Source organism: Lampetra fluviatilis, chromosome 45 (genome assembly GCF_964198595.1).
Source record: "Lampetra fluviatilis chromosome 45, kcLamFluv1.1, whole genome shotgun sequence".
NCBI lineage: Eukaryota > Metazoa > Chordata > Hyperoartia > Petromyzontiformes > Petromyzontidae > Lampetra > Lampetra fluviatilis.
The window spans coordinates 2,197,802-2,214,217 of NC_136319.1; the positions used below are offsets into that span (position 1 = coordinate 2,197,802).

The window sequence follows — 16,416 nt, forward strand, 5'->3', positions numbered from 1 at the left end:
AGAGGACGCCCCCACGGGGAGGGATTTGCTGTTGTCGTTGCCCCTCATTGAGTGGGGCCGCCTCCAGATGTCCGACAGCTCCCTACTTACGCTGCGTCGGAAAGTTGGCGCTCCCGAACAAGGGGAGGCGCGGGTCGGTTCCTGGGTGTGCAGACAGGGCCTGTTGATGAGGTGGGACAACATGTCCCGGCGTCACGTGCTCGTGGTGCCTGTTGCTATGCGGGGTAGGATTGTTCTGGCAGCTCATGAACGGCTCATGCATCTGGGTTTTCACAAAACGCTCGCCCTAATCCAGCGAGACTATTATTGGCCGGGGATGGGTAACGACGTGGCGAATATTCTTAAGGGATGCGTAGAGTGCGCCAAAAGGAAACCGCCACCATTGGCGGCTAATCCACCGCTGCAATCCATTCAGGTTTCGCGTATAAACGAATTGGTAGCGTTGGACATCTTGGGGCCCTTTCCGGTTACACCAAGGGGAAATAGGTTCCTGCTGGTTGGCGTGGAATACTTCACCCGATGGCCTATGGCATGGCCGCTCGCCAACCAGTCGGCTGTGGCGGTGGCGGACGCCTTTGTCCAGGGTTATGTGTTGGACAAGGGCGCCCCCGAACGCTTGCTGACGGATCAAGGGAAGAATTTTTCGAGCGTTTTGTTGCGCGAGGTGTGCGACCTGTTGGGTACAAAGAAAGTGCGTACTTCCCCCTACCACCCGCAGACTGACGGGATGGTTGAGCGTCTGAACAGAACGATTACGTCTATGTTGTGCCAACAGGTCTGCGACGATCAGGTTGATTGGGACTTACAGGTGCCGGGGGTACTCGCGGCCTATCGAATGGCCCCTCATGCGGCGACAGGGTTTTCCCCATTTTTTCTTATGTATGGGCGGGAGGCCGATCCGGCCATGGACGTCCAACTGGGGATTTCCCAGCCGCGTGCAAAATCTAAATTGGCAGACCACATCAAATTTAATATCGCCAAATTGACTGAAGCGCGGGAGGGGGCAAGGTTGAATTCGCGGTCGCGGCAAATTGCAAACGAGAAATTGCATGAGCGGAGGGTGCATACGCATGATTGGAAACCAGGCGATAAGGCCTGGCTGCATTGTCCATACGCACCGTTGGCTACGTCCCCCAAGTTGTTGAGACCTTGGAGGGGACCGGTGGAAATTGTGCGGGTTGCACGGCCCCAGAGTATACAGATTAAATGGGGGAAACGCCGTTGGTATGTGCACCCCTCCCGACTGAAGCCCTATGCGGCACCGTGTGACCCCGTTCTGTGCCGTGACGACCGGGCGTGTGATGTGACCGTCGACTCGGGGAGGGAGGTGTCGCAGGCTGATCCTCACGTGTCTCCACCTGACCCACCCCCAGGTGCCTCGGGCTTGACGGCTGCTGACCATCGAGAGCCTGAACCCCGGGGCACGCACGAGTCCTCGATGCCTGGCCGATGTCTTCCTGAACCGCCGGCACCACCGGACGTTCAACCGCGTCTGGTGCCGTACGACGGACCGGCAAGGCGGACTCGGGCTAGGTCTCAACAATTTTCATGAGGACGGGTTTTGTTTGTGCTCTACACCGAGCTCGCCCGGTGTTCCCCTCTGCCGGGATAATGTCCCGTTGTAGGGACGCTCGGAAGAAAAGGGGACACTGCACGAGTCGAAAGAAAAAAAAATTTTCCATTTATTTTTTTTGTATACACATTGCTATTGTCACTCGCCGGTTTGTATATATTGTTCTGTTGTCGCGGTGGCATTGGTTGAGGGTTGCGGATGGTGGTGTTCGCGTCGTGTTGTGTTGTTAGCTTAGTTGTTGTTCTTGTTGTTGTGTTGTGTTACGGGGCACACAGGGAGGGTTTGTAATTTTTGTAGCAGCCGGGGCGGCTGCGAGCTATGTGGTAGGGGGTGATGTAGTGGTGGTATTGACGTGCGCCGACTGTGACAGTGATGGATCACGGGGCGGCGCGGGGTGCGGGGTTGGGCACGCGTTGTGGGCGTGGTGTGGACGCGCGCGCCGGGAGTGACAGATGACGAGGCGGCGCGGAATAAGTGGGTGCTCGCAGCGACGTCCGCAGGTGGGGTATAAAGGGGGACGCGCGAGAGCACTCGGGGAGAGTTACCCAGTTGAAGACCCGAAGACGGAGCTGAAGACCTAGTGAAGCCGAGTAGCTCAGTGGCGTTAGTCGCCGAGTAGCTAAGTGGATGTTGGTCATCCGAGTAGCTCAGTGGCGTTAGTCGCCGAGTAGCTAAGTGGATGTTGGTCATCCGAGTAGCTCAGTGGGCGTTAGTCGCCAAGTAGCTAAGTGGGTGTTTGTCACCCGAGTACTAAGTGGATGTTGGTCATCCGAGTAGCTCAGTGGCGTTAGTCGCCAAGTAGCTAAGAGGATGTGGGTCATCCGAGTAGCTCAGTGGGCGTTAGTCGCCAAGTAGCTAAGTGGGTGTTTGTCACCCGAGTACTAAGTGGATGTGGGTCATCCGAGTAACTCAGTGGGCGTTAGTCGCCAAGTAGCGAAGTGGGTGTTTGTCACCCGAGATACAAAGTAGGTGTTAGTCACCTGTAACCAAGTTTGATAAAATAAAGAGTGTGTTACCCGTGAAGTCGTCTCCCGTGGAGTTACTACATTACACAGACAAGACACAGGGCTGTACATAAGCGGTGAGTAAGAGAGAGACCGTAGGCCCCCGTGTGTGTTGTGTGTAGCGATCAGCTCGCTGTGTGACCCGGGTTCGATTCTTGATCACGGCCAACACCGGTGACGATTATCTGAACTGGTCCCGAGCCTCCCCTAGGTCAACTCAGCCTCAAATGTGAACCTGGCGCGGCGTGTAAACATATTTTGCTGCTGTAACTTGCCGTGACCCCGTGCCCCTACTGGACATCTGTGAAAAATTAAATAGCTTCACGGCTCATCGGATTCCCCCTGCAGTCTAAACCACGACTCCAACAATGCGCAGCTGTGGCGGTTTGGGGCAGGGGGCTGAGTGGAGCAGAGCACTCGGCAGCTCCACTCCGTTGGTGGGCATGGAGCGGGATGGTGGTGGTGTTGGAGGTAGTGGTGGTGGTAGCGGTGGCGGTCGTGGTAGTGATAGCGGTGGTGGTGTTAGCGGTGGTGGTGTTGGTGGTAGCCGTGGTATTGTTGGTGTTGGTGGTAGTGTTGGTGGTGTTGGTGGTGGTAGTGGTGTTCGTAGTGGTGTTGGTAGTGGTGTTGGTAGTGGTAGTGGTGTTGGTAGTGATGGTGGTAGTGGTGTTGTTGGTGGTCGTACTAGTGGTGTTGGTGTTGGTGATGTTAGTGGTGGTGTTAGCGGCGGTGGTAGTGTTGGTAGTGGTGTTGGTGGTAGTAGTGGTGTTGGTGGTGTTGTTGGTGGTAGTGGTGGTGGTAGTGGTGGTGGTAGTGGTGGTGGTGATCTGTGGCCGTGTGGGCTGATGCGGCGTCTCTTGGCCAGCGGTGACGGTGCGAGATGTTCACTTTAAGCGTGGGCCTAGTTTGGGTGGGGAGGGGGGAGGGGCGGGGGGCAACGCCCCCCCCCCACCCCTGAAAAAATAAAACCTGGACACCTTTATTAATTTATTTTCACTGCTTAAAATAACAAAAATTAAATGCTCCCGCGATTCCTAATATGAGGTACAAATATTGAAGTCAATCTCCGGAGATTTAAGTCTTCAACGTTGCCTCATTCGCCGCTTTCTCTTTTCTTGGCGCCAAAAGTGTAAATACATCTTGCCACCAACGCAGTGACGCTTGGCCACTGTTGCAGAGATACAAGGACTACCCAGAAGTGATTTGTTTGCTTTTGTTTAGAGTGCTCAATTAAATGATAACTCGTGCTTAAACTAATTTCACAGTAGATGTTCAAGAGATAAGACGCTCAACTTTGCTAAGCCTTGTGCCAGTGTTTGCTGAACCTTTCCACTTCGAGTTGGTCTCCAAAGATCGCTGGTACATTAAGCTATAAGCTGGCTGTCAGTCCTCAACGTGAAACAAACCTATATAACTTGTAGGTTTAGAATTCTTATTATTTGATGATACTATGTTGACAGTTGTGCACAAAATAACCAACTCACAAAACATTGCTAAAAAATAGCCAGATAATAAAAAACGCACAACTGCTGACGTTTCAGGCAATGGGTCTTCTTGAGAGCATAAACCAAATGGATATAAGAAGAATGGCAATTGCTATAAACGTCGCGTTTTATGTGTATGAATTCATTTTCTTTAACAGTGGTGTTATTTATGAATGTTTTGAGTTATTTTGGAAAACGATGAAGATGATTAGAATCCGTAAAGCGCAGCGCATTGTCAGTAGAACACGCGCACAGACTGAAGAGGCTTCACCACCATCTTGATCAGCATCACTCGGTGGAGCCCACCTGAGTGGAAGCCTTTTGAGGGAGTTGGGGGGGGGGGGTAGTGGATCACGACTATTTGTGAAACTCAAAAATAGCTGAGGCTGCAAAGTAGCCAGATGTTGGACATGAAGCGGGTTCGTTTAACCTTCTAGTGACCCTATGAGTGCCTTGCCTCTGTCAGTCAGCTATTTTTCGGTTGCTAGGCTGGACATTGATGTGGGTTGAAGACGGTAGAGCAGAACAATCCAATGTTGTACTGCAATATGTACCTCTGTCTATAGATCCCATGTCTACCACCAACCCGTACTGGTCAGCATGGTGAAGTATGGCCAAACATCCCCCACGACCCGCATTGCCTGTAATTACTATAAATTATTTATTCAGAATAAATGCGTGAGTTGAAATGGGTGGCTCGTAGATGAATAGCTCCGTCCATAGCAGAAATACCCAACTTTACCGATCTCTTTCGACCAGCTCTCTTTCTCCACCAGCTAAAGCCTTTGTTTTTTTAATCATTCATAAACTTCACAGATTTCCCAACCACGCTCTTTTTTGCCCTCCAACAACCTACTGTACTGTACCTGCATAGAACGGGCTGTGGTGATGCGTGCCTGAAATCCAGCACTGGATTCCATTGAGGAGGGAGCGATCCCCTGTAATCCAGGTGGATCACTCCCGACCCCCTGGGCACTGAGGTCACCATACCCTGGCTTGCCAGCAGATGGCAGTACAGCAAGTGGATTAATCTCCACCTGCTACATCGCGTGAGATGTGTCTGCGGACTCGGGTTCCCTCCCGCATGTACAATCACTCATTAATGGAGTTGGACAAACATCGCCATTTAGATCGGGGCGAGCTACAAATTTCGAACTCAACATGGAATGGGTGTGTGCATTCGTGCTTTTGCAAACACAGAGACATACAAAACACGTGTAATCTTCATTGACAGGTGATGCCATTGTTGTAAGCGAGCACATTTTAAGGCTATGGGGGATGTGAGGGTCACGCAATACCAGGCCAGGTTCATCTCACAAGTGTGGATGTTTCACACATGGCATTAGGCCCTCGTTTAAGAGATAATCACCACTAATCTTTGCCCACAATGCCACCCACCCACCAACCCATACTACAGTCAGACAAGACTAAGACAAAGGTCCCCTCATAGCATTAAGAGACTGTTGGGACAAGTGGTATTGGCGAGCACCTATGATGACCGGCACAATACACCAGTGATTCGGTGGCCAGCACTATGCCCGTCGGCCTTTGTCTCCCTATTTGTAATTTTTACACACAACAACAGGTCATCATTTGAGGCTGAGTTGACAAATAGGAGGTCCAGGGTCAGTTCAGAAAAGAGCTACATAGCTCGGTGGAATTTACTTGGTAATAAAAAATAGTTAAGTTTATGGATTTATGATGCCACGTGTTGACGGCTGATTGTAAAAATGGATCACAAAGGTGCAGCCTCGGAATGAATCGCATTCAAGAGAAATAGACCAAGGAGATGGAGCGATGAAATCAGTTCGTGTAGAGCTGCTCGAATTATTACAATGCAAGTGTTGTGAGAGTTGGCCGCAGATTTAATAGGTATATATCTAGCAGCAGATTAAGCATGTCCAAAACAAGTGCATACATTCAGCTCTTTAATTTATGAAGAGTCTACAGACATGAAATGCCTCAATCGTGGCATGATGCCTCAATCTTCCCTCTATTTAAACGTGGCGACAGAACTGATGCGCGTTTATATTATTCACGACGATGACTGGACAAAAAAAATGAATAAATTGATGGCAAGCAAACCAGTTGAAATGTTGTATATAGTAAACTGGTTAACAATGGGTGTTTACCACTTGTAGTGTACTGAAATACATGGAAGGCTTCGCAATTAGGACTGAACTAGGCTGAGTTGCACGTGATGGTAACAATTAAAATACATTTGGCAATGAAGGGGAAAACCGCACAGTAAAATATTACACAAGACTGTAAAGGTTCGTCATTTATTGTTGATGTAAAACACCGATAAACTCAACGAACTTCCTCCATTTTTGTTTGATCAGGAAGGAACTTTGACCTTTGTATCGAGAGTTATTGCTTGGTCGCCACATCGCGTACAGCAAAACTTTACCTTTCGCGGAGGTTACGTTCAATAAAAATATATCTTCCATCGGGTAAATCAGGCAAACTCAACGACAATGGGAACACTCGGGTTTGGTTCATGGTTCATAATACGACATCCCTCTCATTTCCTTTCATGGGATAAACCCAGACATTAAACATTAAGTATTTTAAATGTAAACTATGATTAATATTTTCTCGTGTTTAATACATATTGTATGGCAAATTTATAGAATGAAATAAATAGAAAGAATATAGTTTGCACAATACTCTACATACAGTACTGTACACTAGAGAAAGATAAATCGTGTGCGGCTGAACCTCCACCGCCTCCTCGCTGTGGGCTGGGAACACCGCGTGGCCTGAGAGCCGCGATGGGTCCCTGCAAATTCTCATGACAAAATTATCATGAAATGTCCATCACTCATTCCCCCATGAATTCAATCAATTCATTTACTGTCATGAATTTGGTTTTCACCAAATTTACGCATTAAAGATTTGCCCATTGCTTCCCCTCATCTCCTCTATTACATTTGTAGTGAGTCCAACTCAGTCGCAGACGTTTTCTTGGGAGCAACACTATTTATTCAATAAATCAACATAACATAACACAACCTACACCTCGGTGTTGAATGCTCATCTATCCACGCTACGGCAGAACTAGACACGGTTCGCTATCCCGGCCCGGACCACAAGCTGGGTCCCGGACAGCGTGGCTCGAGGCTTATCTTACCCAACGTGGATCTTTATCACTAGCAACACGTAGAACCCCGAGCCCCTCACGCTCCGCCCCTCGCCCCTCACGCTCCGCCCCTCGCCCCGCCCAGCTTCTTGATCTCTCGAGCTCTTTCCCGAAGGCTCCCCGAGAGCTATTTTATACCACGTGACTGCCCAGCGGCCCCCGTCCACCGGTGGCCCCCCTCCAATATCATCCAGTCACGTGTCGGCAGGTCAACCAGTGTATCATGCCCCAACGTAACCCTGGCTGGCTGACACTCCCTCTCGCTCCCTCACTGGCAGCCCGCACCGCACACTATACGTGGTGTCTCCGCGCTGACTAGCGCTCAACCAAGCCCCGCTAGGGCTGGTTTTATGCGCAGTAAGCGGGCTACACATAATGCCAACACATTATCCGCTGTGGCTTCATAAGCCCAGCATCACACAGTGACAATCACGGTCAATACACATTCATGTGTACCGTTTTTGGTTCTCAATCAAGCACCCTGGTTAAGGCGCTATATAAATTACGTTAAGATAAGATAGAAAGACATAAAAGCCATGTCAATAACAGAGCAGGCAGTCATAAATCAAGTGTTGCATGGTGCCACGCTATCAAACACGTTCCTTCGGAGTGGGCAGGTAGGAACTTGGTTGGACAGCGCATTCGTGCACGACAGACAAATAATCCCTGGTGGGCAGTGTGGAACCTGTTGTTCCTACCTGTATGTATACAAGATAACTTGACTTTAGGTAGCCAGGCAGACAGCCCCCTTAACTATCGCCCCCCCCCTCCCTTAGGCCCCTCCCCCCTTAGGCCCCTCCACTGACCACCCCCCCCCCCATATCCTCAGGCCCCTCCCCTGACCCCCCTTCGCTTAGGCCCCTCCCCTGACCCCCCTTCTGTTAGGACCCTCCCCTGAGCACCCCCCCCATATCCTTAGGCCCCTCCCCTGACCCCCCTCCCTCAGGCCCCTCCGCTGACTCCCCCCTTCCTTAGGCCCCTCCCCTGACCCTCCTCCCTTAGGCACCTCCCCTCTCCGTACCCGGCAGTCTCCACCAATCAAAGAGCTGTGTGTAAGGTCTCCACCAATCAAAGAGCTGTGTGTATTATATATTTATTTATGCACGACAGACATACAGACAGTCAGACAGACAGCTAATTAATCCCTGGTGGGCAGTGTGGAACATTGTTCCTCCCTGTATAACAAGTAAATATGCAAACTATACTACGAACCATACTCGCTTCAAGGTCAACAGAACCAACCCAACTAAGATATGTATATACATATTTAACCTAAGTAACAATAAAATAGCAATATAGTATAATAATTAGTAGAAGCAAAACCATTAAGAAAGCTACAAACTGACCCATTTGCAGCGGGCGTCCATTTTAATGAAATAAATAATCAATATATAAAAATTAGTCAGGGCCAGAATTGCGAATCCATGGAAATGACCCATTGAGACCAAAATGCCCATTCTTTGGCAGTTTATGATGTCGCAGCGGGGTAATTAAAGTGCAGTCACCTGAAGCAAACCACACGATTTACAAGCGACTGTAGCTGCAGAAGCTCTACATAATCTGAGAGAAGCACGTTATATATTGGTGTTAAACTCGGTCGTTAAAATGATCACACCACCGGTGAGTTAGTTGATTAGATATTTTGGCCAGCAGCCCAGAATTGGACTTCTATATGAGTCTCTATTTATCGCTATGAGTCTCTATGTATTTCTATGAGTCTCTGTGTTTCTATCTCTATGCATCTCCATGAGCCTATATATATATACCTCTAAGAGTCTCTATGTATCTACATAAGTCTCTATGTGTCTTTCTCTATGTATCTCGATTACTCTCTATGTATCTCTATGACTCTCTATATACCTCTAAGAGTCTCTATGTATCTATAAAAGTATCTATGTTTCTCTCTATATGTACCTCTATTATGTTCGTTAGCTTTTTAAGTTTGTTGAGCCAGCTGGCCAGGATTGGGCAATACCTAGCCCACTTTTCACCGTGGCAACTGGAGATCAGCAAACACTAAATGTTATTTACCGAACATTAAAACCAACAATAAGATATATTTTTTAAATCATAGTAAAAAGACAAAAAACATTAAATATAAAATATTAAAAAGTATATTGAAAACAACATGATTGATCAAATGTTTGATTATTTCATTGACCACGTGCCAATATAATTTTTGAAAAATTGGCAATCTTGCCGGGTAGTGGAGATGTTGGAAGAGGCGTGGGCGTTATGAGATCCTCTTGGCTCGCATTGGTGAACTTTTAGAGGAAGGTTTTATTTCGATTTCACGCACCGTGGCCACACTTATGACAGTCAATAAGCTGACCAAATACATCCAGGCCAAGTGTTTAGTGCAGTGCAGGTCAGGTTCAGAGTACAACTCCGGTATAACGTCCACTGGATCCTTTATGTACCGTTAACAACTTGCAGGGGTACCAACTTCTGGAAGAACTTACCTACACAGGGGCCGTCCATAAATGACATCACGCGATTTTAGACGATTTTTTACCCCCCCCCCTCTTCGTCACACGGCGTTCCGAAAAGTCAGACCCCCCTCAAATATGACATCAAAAAGCTCTGCATCCCCCAAAACAAATATAACACATGCTTCAAATCGCTTTAAACTATTATCATTGTAGTGCGTATGTAAAGTGGCGCTGCACTCTGATGTTGAAGAAGAAAACATGTATTAAAAAGTCTATTTCATTAAGTAAAACATGTTGTCTATATTTATTTAAAGTTGCGCATTTTGATGTGACGTCACATTTCTCAACCCCCCCCCACATCACACATCGTCACAAATGTCTGACCCCCCCCCCCCAGGTGCGTGACGTCATTCATGGACGACCCCACATATCAATAGTATACCTACGAATAATACATTGAAGACTGAATTGACATTATTTTCAGATTGCGTATGAATAACTCAAATGATGTCGCCATAAAAACAGTCGTCTCAAATAGTTGTTGTCTGTTTGTTAATTGACTTTGTTGTTGCACACTTTATACACGATTATGTTAAACATCGTATACCTTAGCTTATTACTTCCTTACTCGGCAAACATATCAACTCTGTTACCTCGAGATGTATTTCATGGGAGGCACAATATTATAGACACACAGAAGCATGTACAGTACTACACAAAGAAACACACACTGACTGGAGACACACAGAAGTATATATTGTACAGGACTACTCACATACACACTCACAGATTATACACACGCAGAAGCAATAAACAGTACTACGGATAGACTCACAAACATGCTAGAGACACACAAATGCATATACATCACTACAAAGACGAAGATCATTGATATAGCCTCATCAGACTGTAGGGGCAAGTGTTGTTAACAAGCACCTATGAAGGTTGGATCAGCTCACGATGGAGCGGGTGGCCAGCACCACACCTGGCCGCCTCTGCGTTCTCAGTGGCGATGTTCATGACACACCGCACAAAGTAAACATTTGTGGCTGAGTTTACCTAGGGGATGAGGCCCAGTACAGATTCAGACAATTACCAATAGTGGTGGCGATGGACGTGAGTGGGAATCAAACTCAGGTATCTTATGGGTTTGCAGGGCAGTGCCAGTGGTACAGACACCGCATCCTAAGCTGTGGAATAATGAGTTACTCTCTCTTTACTCATTTCACAAATGAGCCATCGCAGCTGAGTCTCTCTAATTTATATTTACAACAGCACTCATTTCTTTAAGTGTCGAGGTGTTTACAGTAACCCCTAGCCACCGTGAGGCTGCTGTTTGCACACAGAGGGGCACGGGTTCACATTCCAGGAATTGTCTCGTGATGTAAGTCAGGACAATTCAAATATTTTTTAGGATTTTACTTCCTTCTTCACCTTCGCTATAAGGGAGAGGTCCTGGTCCAGCGTCTCTCTGAGCCATCCGAGCGAAGCCATAGGTCATGGCGAGCACGAGTCCCAGTGAGAGTATGGAGAGTGAGCTGTGCTGCTCCATCTGCCTGGGCACGTTCGTCTGCCCCTCCACGCTGAGCTGCGGACACTCGTTCTGCTTCCGGTGCCTGGAGGCCGCCTGGGAGACGGCAAGCAGCTTCAGATGCCCGCAGTGCCGAGCGACCTTCCCTGTGCGACCCCAGCTGAGGAGGAACGTGGCCCTCGGCAACCTGGCAGAGCAGCTCAGAGTTGGAGACAGGATGGCCACGGCCGTCGTGTGTGACAACTGCAGGGATGGCCAGACTCCTGCAGTGAAGACCTGCGTGAGATGCGAGACATCGTACTGTGCGAGACACTTGAAGCCTCACTTGGAGAATCCCAGGTTGAGAAAACACCTCCTGGTGGCTCCCATTGCGAACCTGGAACAGCGAAGGTGTCGGGAGCACAGACAGGAGCTCATTCTTTACTGTGAACAAGATGAGAGCCCGGTCTGCCCAGTCTGCCACGTCGCAGGAGACCACTCTGGGCACAGGTTCATCACAGTGGAAAAAGCGCAACAGACAAGACAGGTGAAGTGACATGTTCCGTTGTAATCCCCATTGTTACAGGAGGGTGAGAGATTCACATCTGTAGGTCGTGACCCCTCACCTCGACCAGGTGAGCTCCTGATAAGACCAAACGCCCCTTTACAGGGAGACCCAGGTCGAGGTGGCAGGGTGGCTCAGAAGTCAGAACGCTGAGATGGTAACGCTGTTATTCTGAGTTGGAATCTAGTCGGCTGCCCATGGTTTAAACCGGATTCTCAAGTTTAGTGAGTTGATCGTCTCAGCCGAGTCAACATTTCACAGCACGTTAAATAATATTTTGCGAGAGAATTCAAAATCTATCTTAATTTTAGAACTTTCGTGACTGCAGGAATTATTATTTGTTTCTTTCGGTTAAGTCACGTCTAAAGATAAAATAATAAATTAAATTAAATAATAGAATACGACGTTTCGATTGCAACACAAGCAATCATCATCAGGTATAATGAAATAGCGGCATAAAATCTAACCAGAAAACTATAGACAGACATATTAGCAGACAGATATCACCAAGATACATAGCGAGAGCAACACAGGTAACAGAGAGGGGTGATCGTCTCTGTGTGGTGGCCTTAAATAGACAGAGGGGGGGGGGGGGCAGAGGCAGAGAGAGGGAGGAGGGTTAGAGAAAAAATTAGCATATCAATGAGTGGTCAACAGACGTGGTGCTGCGAATGCGATGGCACGGCAAGCAAGCCTGAAAATCAGGAGAAGGACACACTAAAATTAAATAACCTAGTAAAATATCGAAATGTAATGTAATACAACACAGAGGGTCGGTCAACACACAATTAACGCATAGCCTGGTTGATTACGTATTTCAAAGATTGCTAAGTTAGAATTTAGGTGTGAACAATCTAAAGAGAGGACACAGGCAGAGAAAACAAGTCGCCAGAGAGAGAGAAAAAAAGATAAGCTTAAAACTTCCCCGTAGAAGTGGTTCAATCTTAATTTTAGAACTTTCGTGACTGCAGGAATTATTATTTGTTTCTTTCGGTTAAGTCACGTCTAAAGATAAAATAATAAATTAAATTAAATAATAGAATACGACGTTTCGATTGCAACACAAGCAATCATCATCAGGTATAATGAAATAGCGACATAAAATCTAACCAGAAAACTATAGACAGACATATTAGCAGACAGATATCACCAAGATACATAGCGAGAGCAACACAGGTAACAGAGAGGGGTGATCGTCTCTGTGTGGTGGCCTTAAATAGACAGAGGGGGGGGGGGCAGAGGCAGAGAGAGGGAGGAGGGTTAGAGAAAAAATTAGCATATCAATGAGTGGTCAACAGACGTGGTGCTGCGAATGCGATGGCACGGCAAGCAAGCCTGAAAATCAGGAGAAGGACACACTAAAATTAATTAACCTAGTAAAATATCGAAATGTAATGTAATACAACACAGAGGGTCGGTCAACACACAATTAACGCATAGCCTGGTTGATTACGTATTTCAAAGATTGCTAAGTTAGAATTTAGGTGTGAACAATCTAAAGAGAGGACACAGGCAGAGAAAACAAGTCGCCAGAGAGAGAGAAAAAAGATAAGCTTAAAACTTCCCCGTAGAAGTGGTTCAATCTTAATTTTAGAACTTTCGTGACTGCAGGAATTATTATTTGTTTCTTTCGGTTAAGTCACGTCTAAAGATAAAATAATAAATTAAATTAAATAATAGAATACGACGTTTCGATTGCAACACAAGCAATCATCATCAGGTATAATGAAATAGCGACATAAAATCTAACCAGAAAACTATAGACAGACATATTAGCAGACAGATATCACCAAGATACATAGCGAGAGCAACACAGGTAACAGAGAGGGGTGATCGTCTCTGTGTGGTGGCCTTAAATAGACAGAGGGGGGGGGCAGAGGCAGAGAGAGGGAGGAGGGTTAGAGAAAAAATTAGCATATCAATGAGTGGTCAACAGACGTGGTGCTGCGAATGCGATGGCACGGCAAGCAAGCCTGAAAATCAGGAGAAGGACACACTAAAATTAAATAACCTAGTAAAATATCGAAATGTAATGTAATACAACACAGAGGGTCGGTCAACACACAATTAACGCATAGCCTGGTTGATTACGTATTTCAAAGATTGCTAAGTTAGAATTTAGGTGTGAACAATCTAAAGAGAGGACACAGGCAGAGAAAACAAGTCGCCAGAGAGAGAGAAAAAAGATAAGCTTAAAACTTCCCCGTAGAAGTGGTTCAATCTTAATTTTAGAACTTTCGTGACTGCAGGAATTATTATTTGTTTCTTTCGGTTAAGTCACGTCTAAAGATAAAATAATAAATTAAATTAAATAATAGAATACGACGTTTCGATTGCAACACAAGCAATCATCATCAGGTATAATGAAATAGCGACATAAAATCTAACCAGAAAACTATAGACAGACATATTAGCAGACAGATATCACCAAGATACATAGCGAGAGCAACACAGGTAACAGAGAGGGGTGATCGTCTCTGTGTGGTGGCCTTAAATAGACAGAGGGGGGGGGGGGGCAGAGGCAGAGAGAGGGAGGAGGGTTAGATAAAAAATTAGCATATCAATGAGTGGTCAACAGACGTGGTGCTGCGAATGCGATGGCACGGCAAGCAAGCCTGAAAATCAGGAGAAGGACACACTAAAATTAAATAACCTAGTAAAATATCGAAATGTAATGTAATACAACACAGAGGGTCGGTCAACACACAATTAACGCATATCAATGAGTGTATCTTGGTGATATCTGTCTGCTAATATGTCTGTCTATAGTTTTCTGGTTAGATTTTATGTCGCTATTTCATTATACCTGATGATGATTGCTTGTGTTGCAATCGAAACGTCGTATTCTATTATTTAATTTAATTTATTATTTTATCTTTAGACGTGACTTAACCGAAAGAAACAAATAATAATTCCTGCAGTCACGAAAGTTCTAAAATTAAGATTGAACCACTTCTACGGGGAAGTTTTAAGCTTATCTTTTTTCTCTCTCTCTGGCGACTTGTTTGCTCTGCCTGTGTCCTCTCTTTAGATTGTTCACACCTAAATTCTAACTTAGCAATCTTTGAAATACGTAATCAACCAGGCTATGCGTTAATTGTGTGTTGACCGACCCTCTGTGTTGTATTACATTACATTTCGATATTTTACTAGGTTATTTAATTTTAGTGTGTCCTTCTCCTGATTTTCAGGCTTGCTTGCCGTGCCATCGCATTCGCAGCACCACGTCTGTTGACCACTCATTGATATGCTAATTTTTTCTCTAACCCTCCTCCCTCTCTCTGCCTCTGCCCCCCCCCTCTGTCTATTTAAGGCCACCACACAGAGACGATCACCCCTCTCTGTTACCTGTGTTGCTCTCGCTATGTATCTTGGTGATATCTGTCTGCTAATATGTCTGTCTATAGTTTTCTGGTTAGATTTTATGTCGCTATTTCATTATACCTGATGATGATTGCTTGTGTTGCAATCGAAACGTCGTATTCTATTATTTAATTTAATTTATTATTTTATCTTTAGACGTGACTAAACCGAAAGAAACAAATAATAATTCCTGCAGTCACGAAAGTTCTAAAATTAAGATTGAACCACTTCTACGGGGAAGTTTTAAGCTTATCTTTTTTCTCTCTCTCTGGCGACTTGTTTTCTCTGCCTGTGTCCTCTCTTTAGATTGTTCACACCTAAATTCTAACTTAGCAATCTTTGAAATACGTAATCAACCAGGCTATGCGTTAATTGTGTGTTGACCGACCCTCTGTGTTGTATTACATTACATTTCGATATTTTACTAGGTTATTTAATTTTAGTGTGTCCTTCTCCTGATTTTCAGGCTTGCTTGCCGTGCCATCGCATTCGCAGCACCACGTCTGTTGACCACTCATTGATATGCTAATTTTTTCTCTAACCCTCCTCCCTCTCTCTGCCTCTGCCCCCCCCCTCTGTCTATTTAAGGCCACCACACAGAGACGATCACCCCTCTCTGTTACCTGTGTTGCTCTCGCTATGTATCTTGGTGATATCTGTCTGCTAATATGTCTGTCTATAGTTTTCTGGTTAGATTTTATGTCGCTATTTCATTATACCTGATGATGATTGCTTGTGTTGCAATCGAAACGTCGTATTCTATTATTTAATTTAATTTATTATTTTATCTTTAGACGTGACTTAACCGAAAGAAACAAATAATAATTCCTGCAGTCACGAAAGTTCTAAAATTAAGATTGAACCACTTCTACGGGGAAGTTTTAAGCTTATCTTTTTTCTCTCTCTCTGGCGACTTGTTTTCTCTGTCTGTGTCCTCTCTTTAGATTGTTCACACCTAAATTCTAACTTAGCAATCTTTGAAATACGTAATCAACCAGGCTATGCGTTAATTGTGTGTTGACCGACCCTCTGTGTTGTATTACATTACATTTCGATATTTTACTAGGTTATTTAATTTTAGTGTGTCCTTCTCCTGATTTTCAGGCTTGCTTGCCGTGCCATCGCATTCGCAGCACCACGTCTGTTGACCACTCATTGATATGCTAATTTTTTATCTAACCCTCCTCCCTCTCTCTGCCTCTGCCCCCCCCTCTGTCTATTTAAGGCCACCACACAGAGACGATCACCCCTCTCTGTTACCTGTGTTGCTCTCGCTATGTATCTTGGTGATATCTGTCTGCTAATATGTCTGTCTATAGTTTTCTGGTTAGATTTTATGTCGC

At 45.9% G+C, this 16,416-nt stretch overlaps 2 protein-coding genes and 1 long non-coding RNA gene across 3 annotated transcripts in view; 2 read left to right on the forward strand and 1 right to left on the reverse strand.

Moving 5' to 3' along the window:
- Nucleotides 1-16,416, forward strand: part of LOC144947516 (E3 ubiquitin-protein ligase TRIM11-like) — a 147,957-nt gene that overhangs the window by 125,130 nt on the left and 6,411 nt on the right. The gene's annotated exons all lie outside the window — the stretch shown is intronic.
- Nucleotides 11,135-11,701, forward strand: LOC144947413 (E3 ubiquitin/ISG15 ligase TRIM25-like). The gene has a single exon (XM_078876664.1). It carries the CDS (start codon nt 11,135-11,137, stop codon nt 11,699-11,701), a length of 567 nt encoding a protein of 188 aa, XP_078732790.1.
- The window catches only part of LOC144947519 (uncharacterized), a 543,474-nt gene continuing 542,569 nt past the window's right edge, over nt 15,512-16,416 (reverse strand). Inside the window, exon 3 of the long non-coding RNA XR_013640073.1 lies at nt 15,512-16,028. This is a non-coding gene — a long non-coding RNA (uncharacterized LOC144947519). The remainder of the gene's footprint in view (nt 16,029-16,416) is intronic.

Bases quoted from the DNA above. Each gene is read 5' to 3' on its own strand.
- LOC144947413 (XM_078876664.1), top strand. From the start codon at position 11,135: ATGGCGAGCACGAGTCCCAGTGAGAGTATGGAGAGTGAGCTGTGCTGC.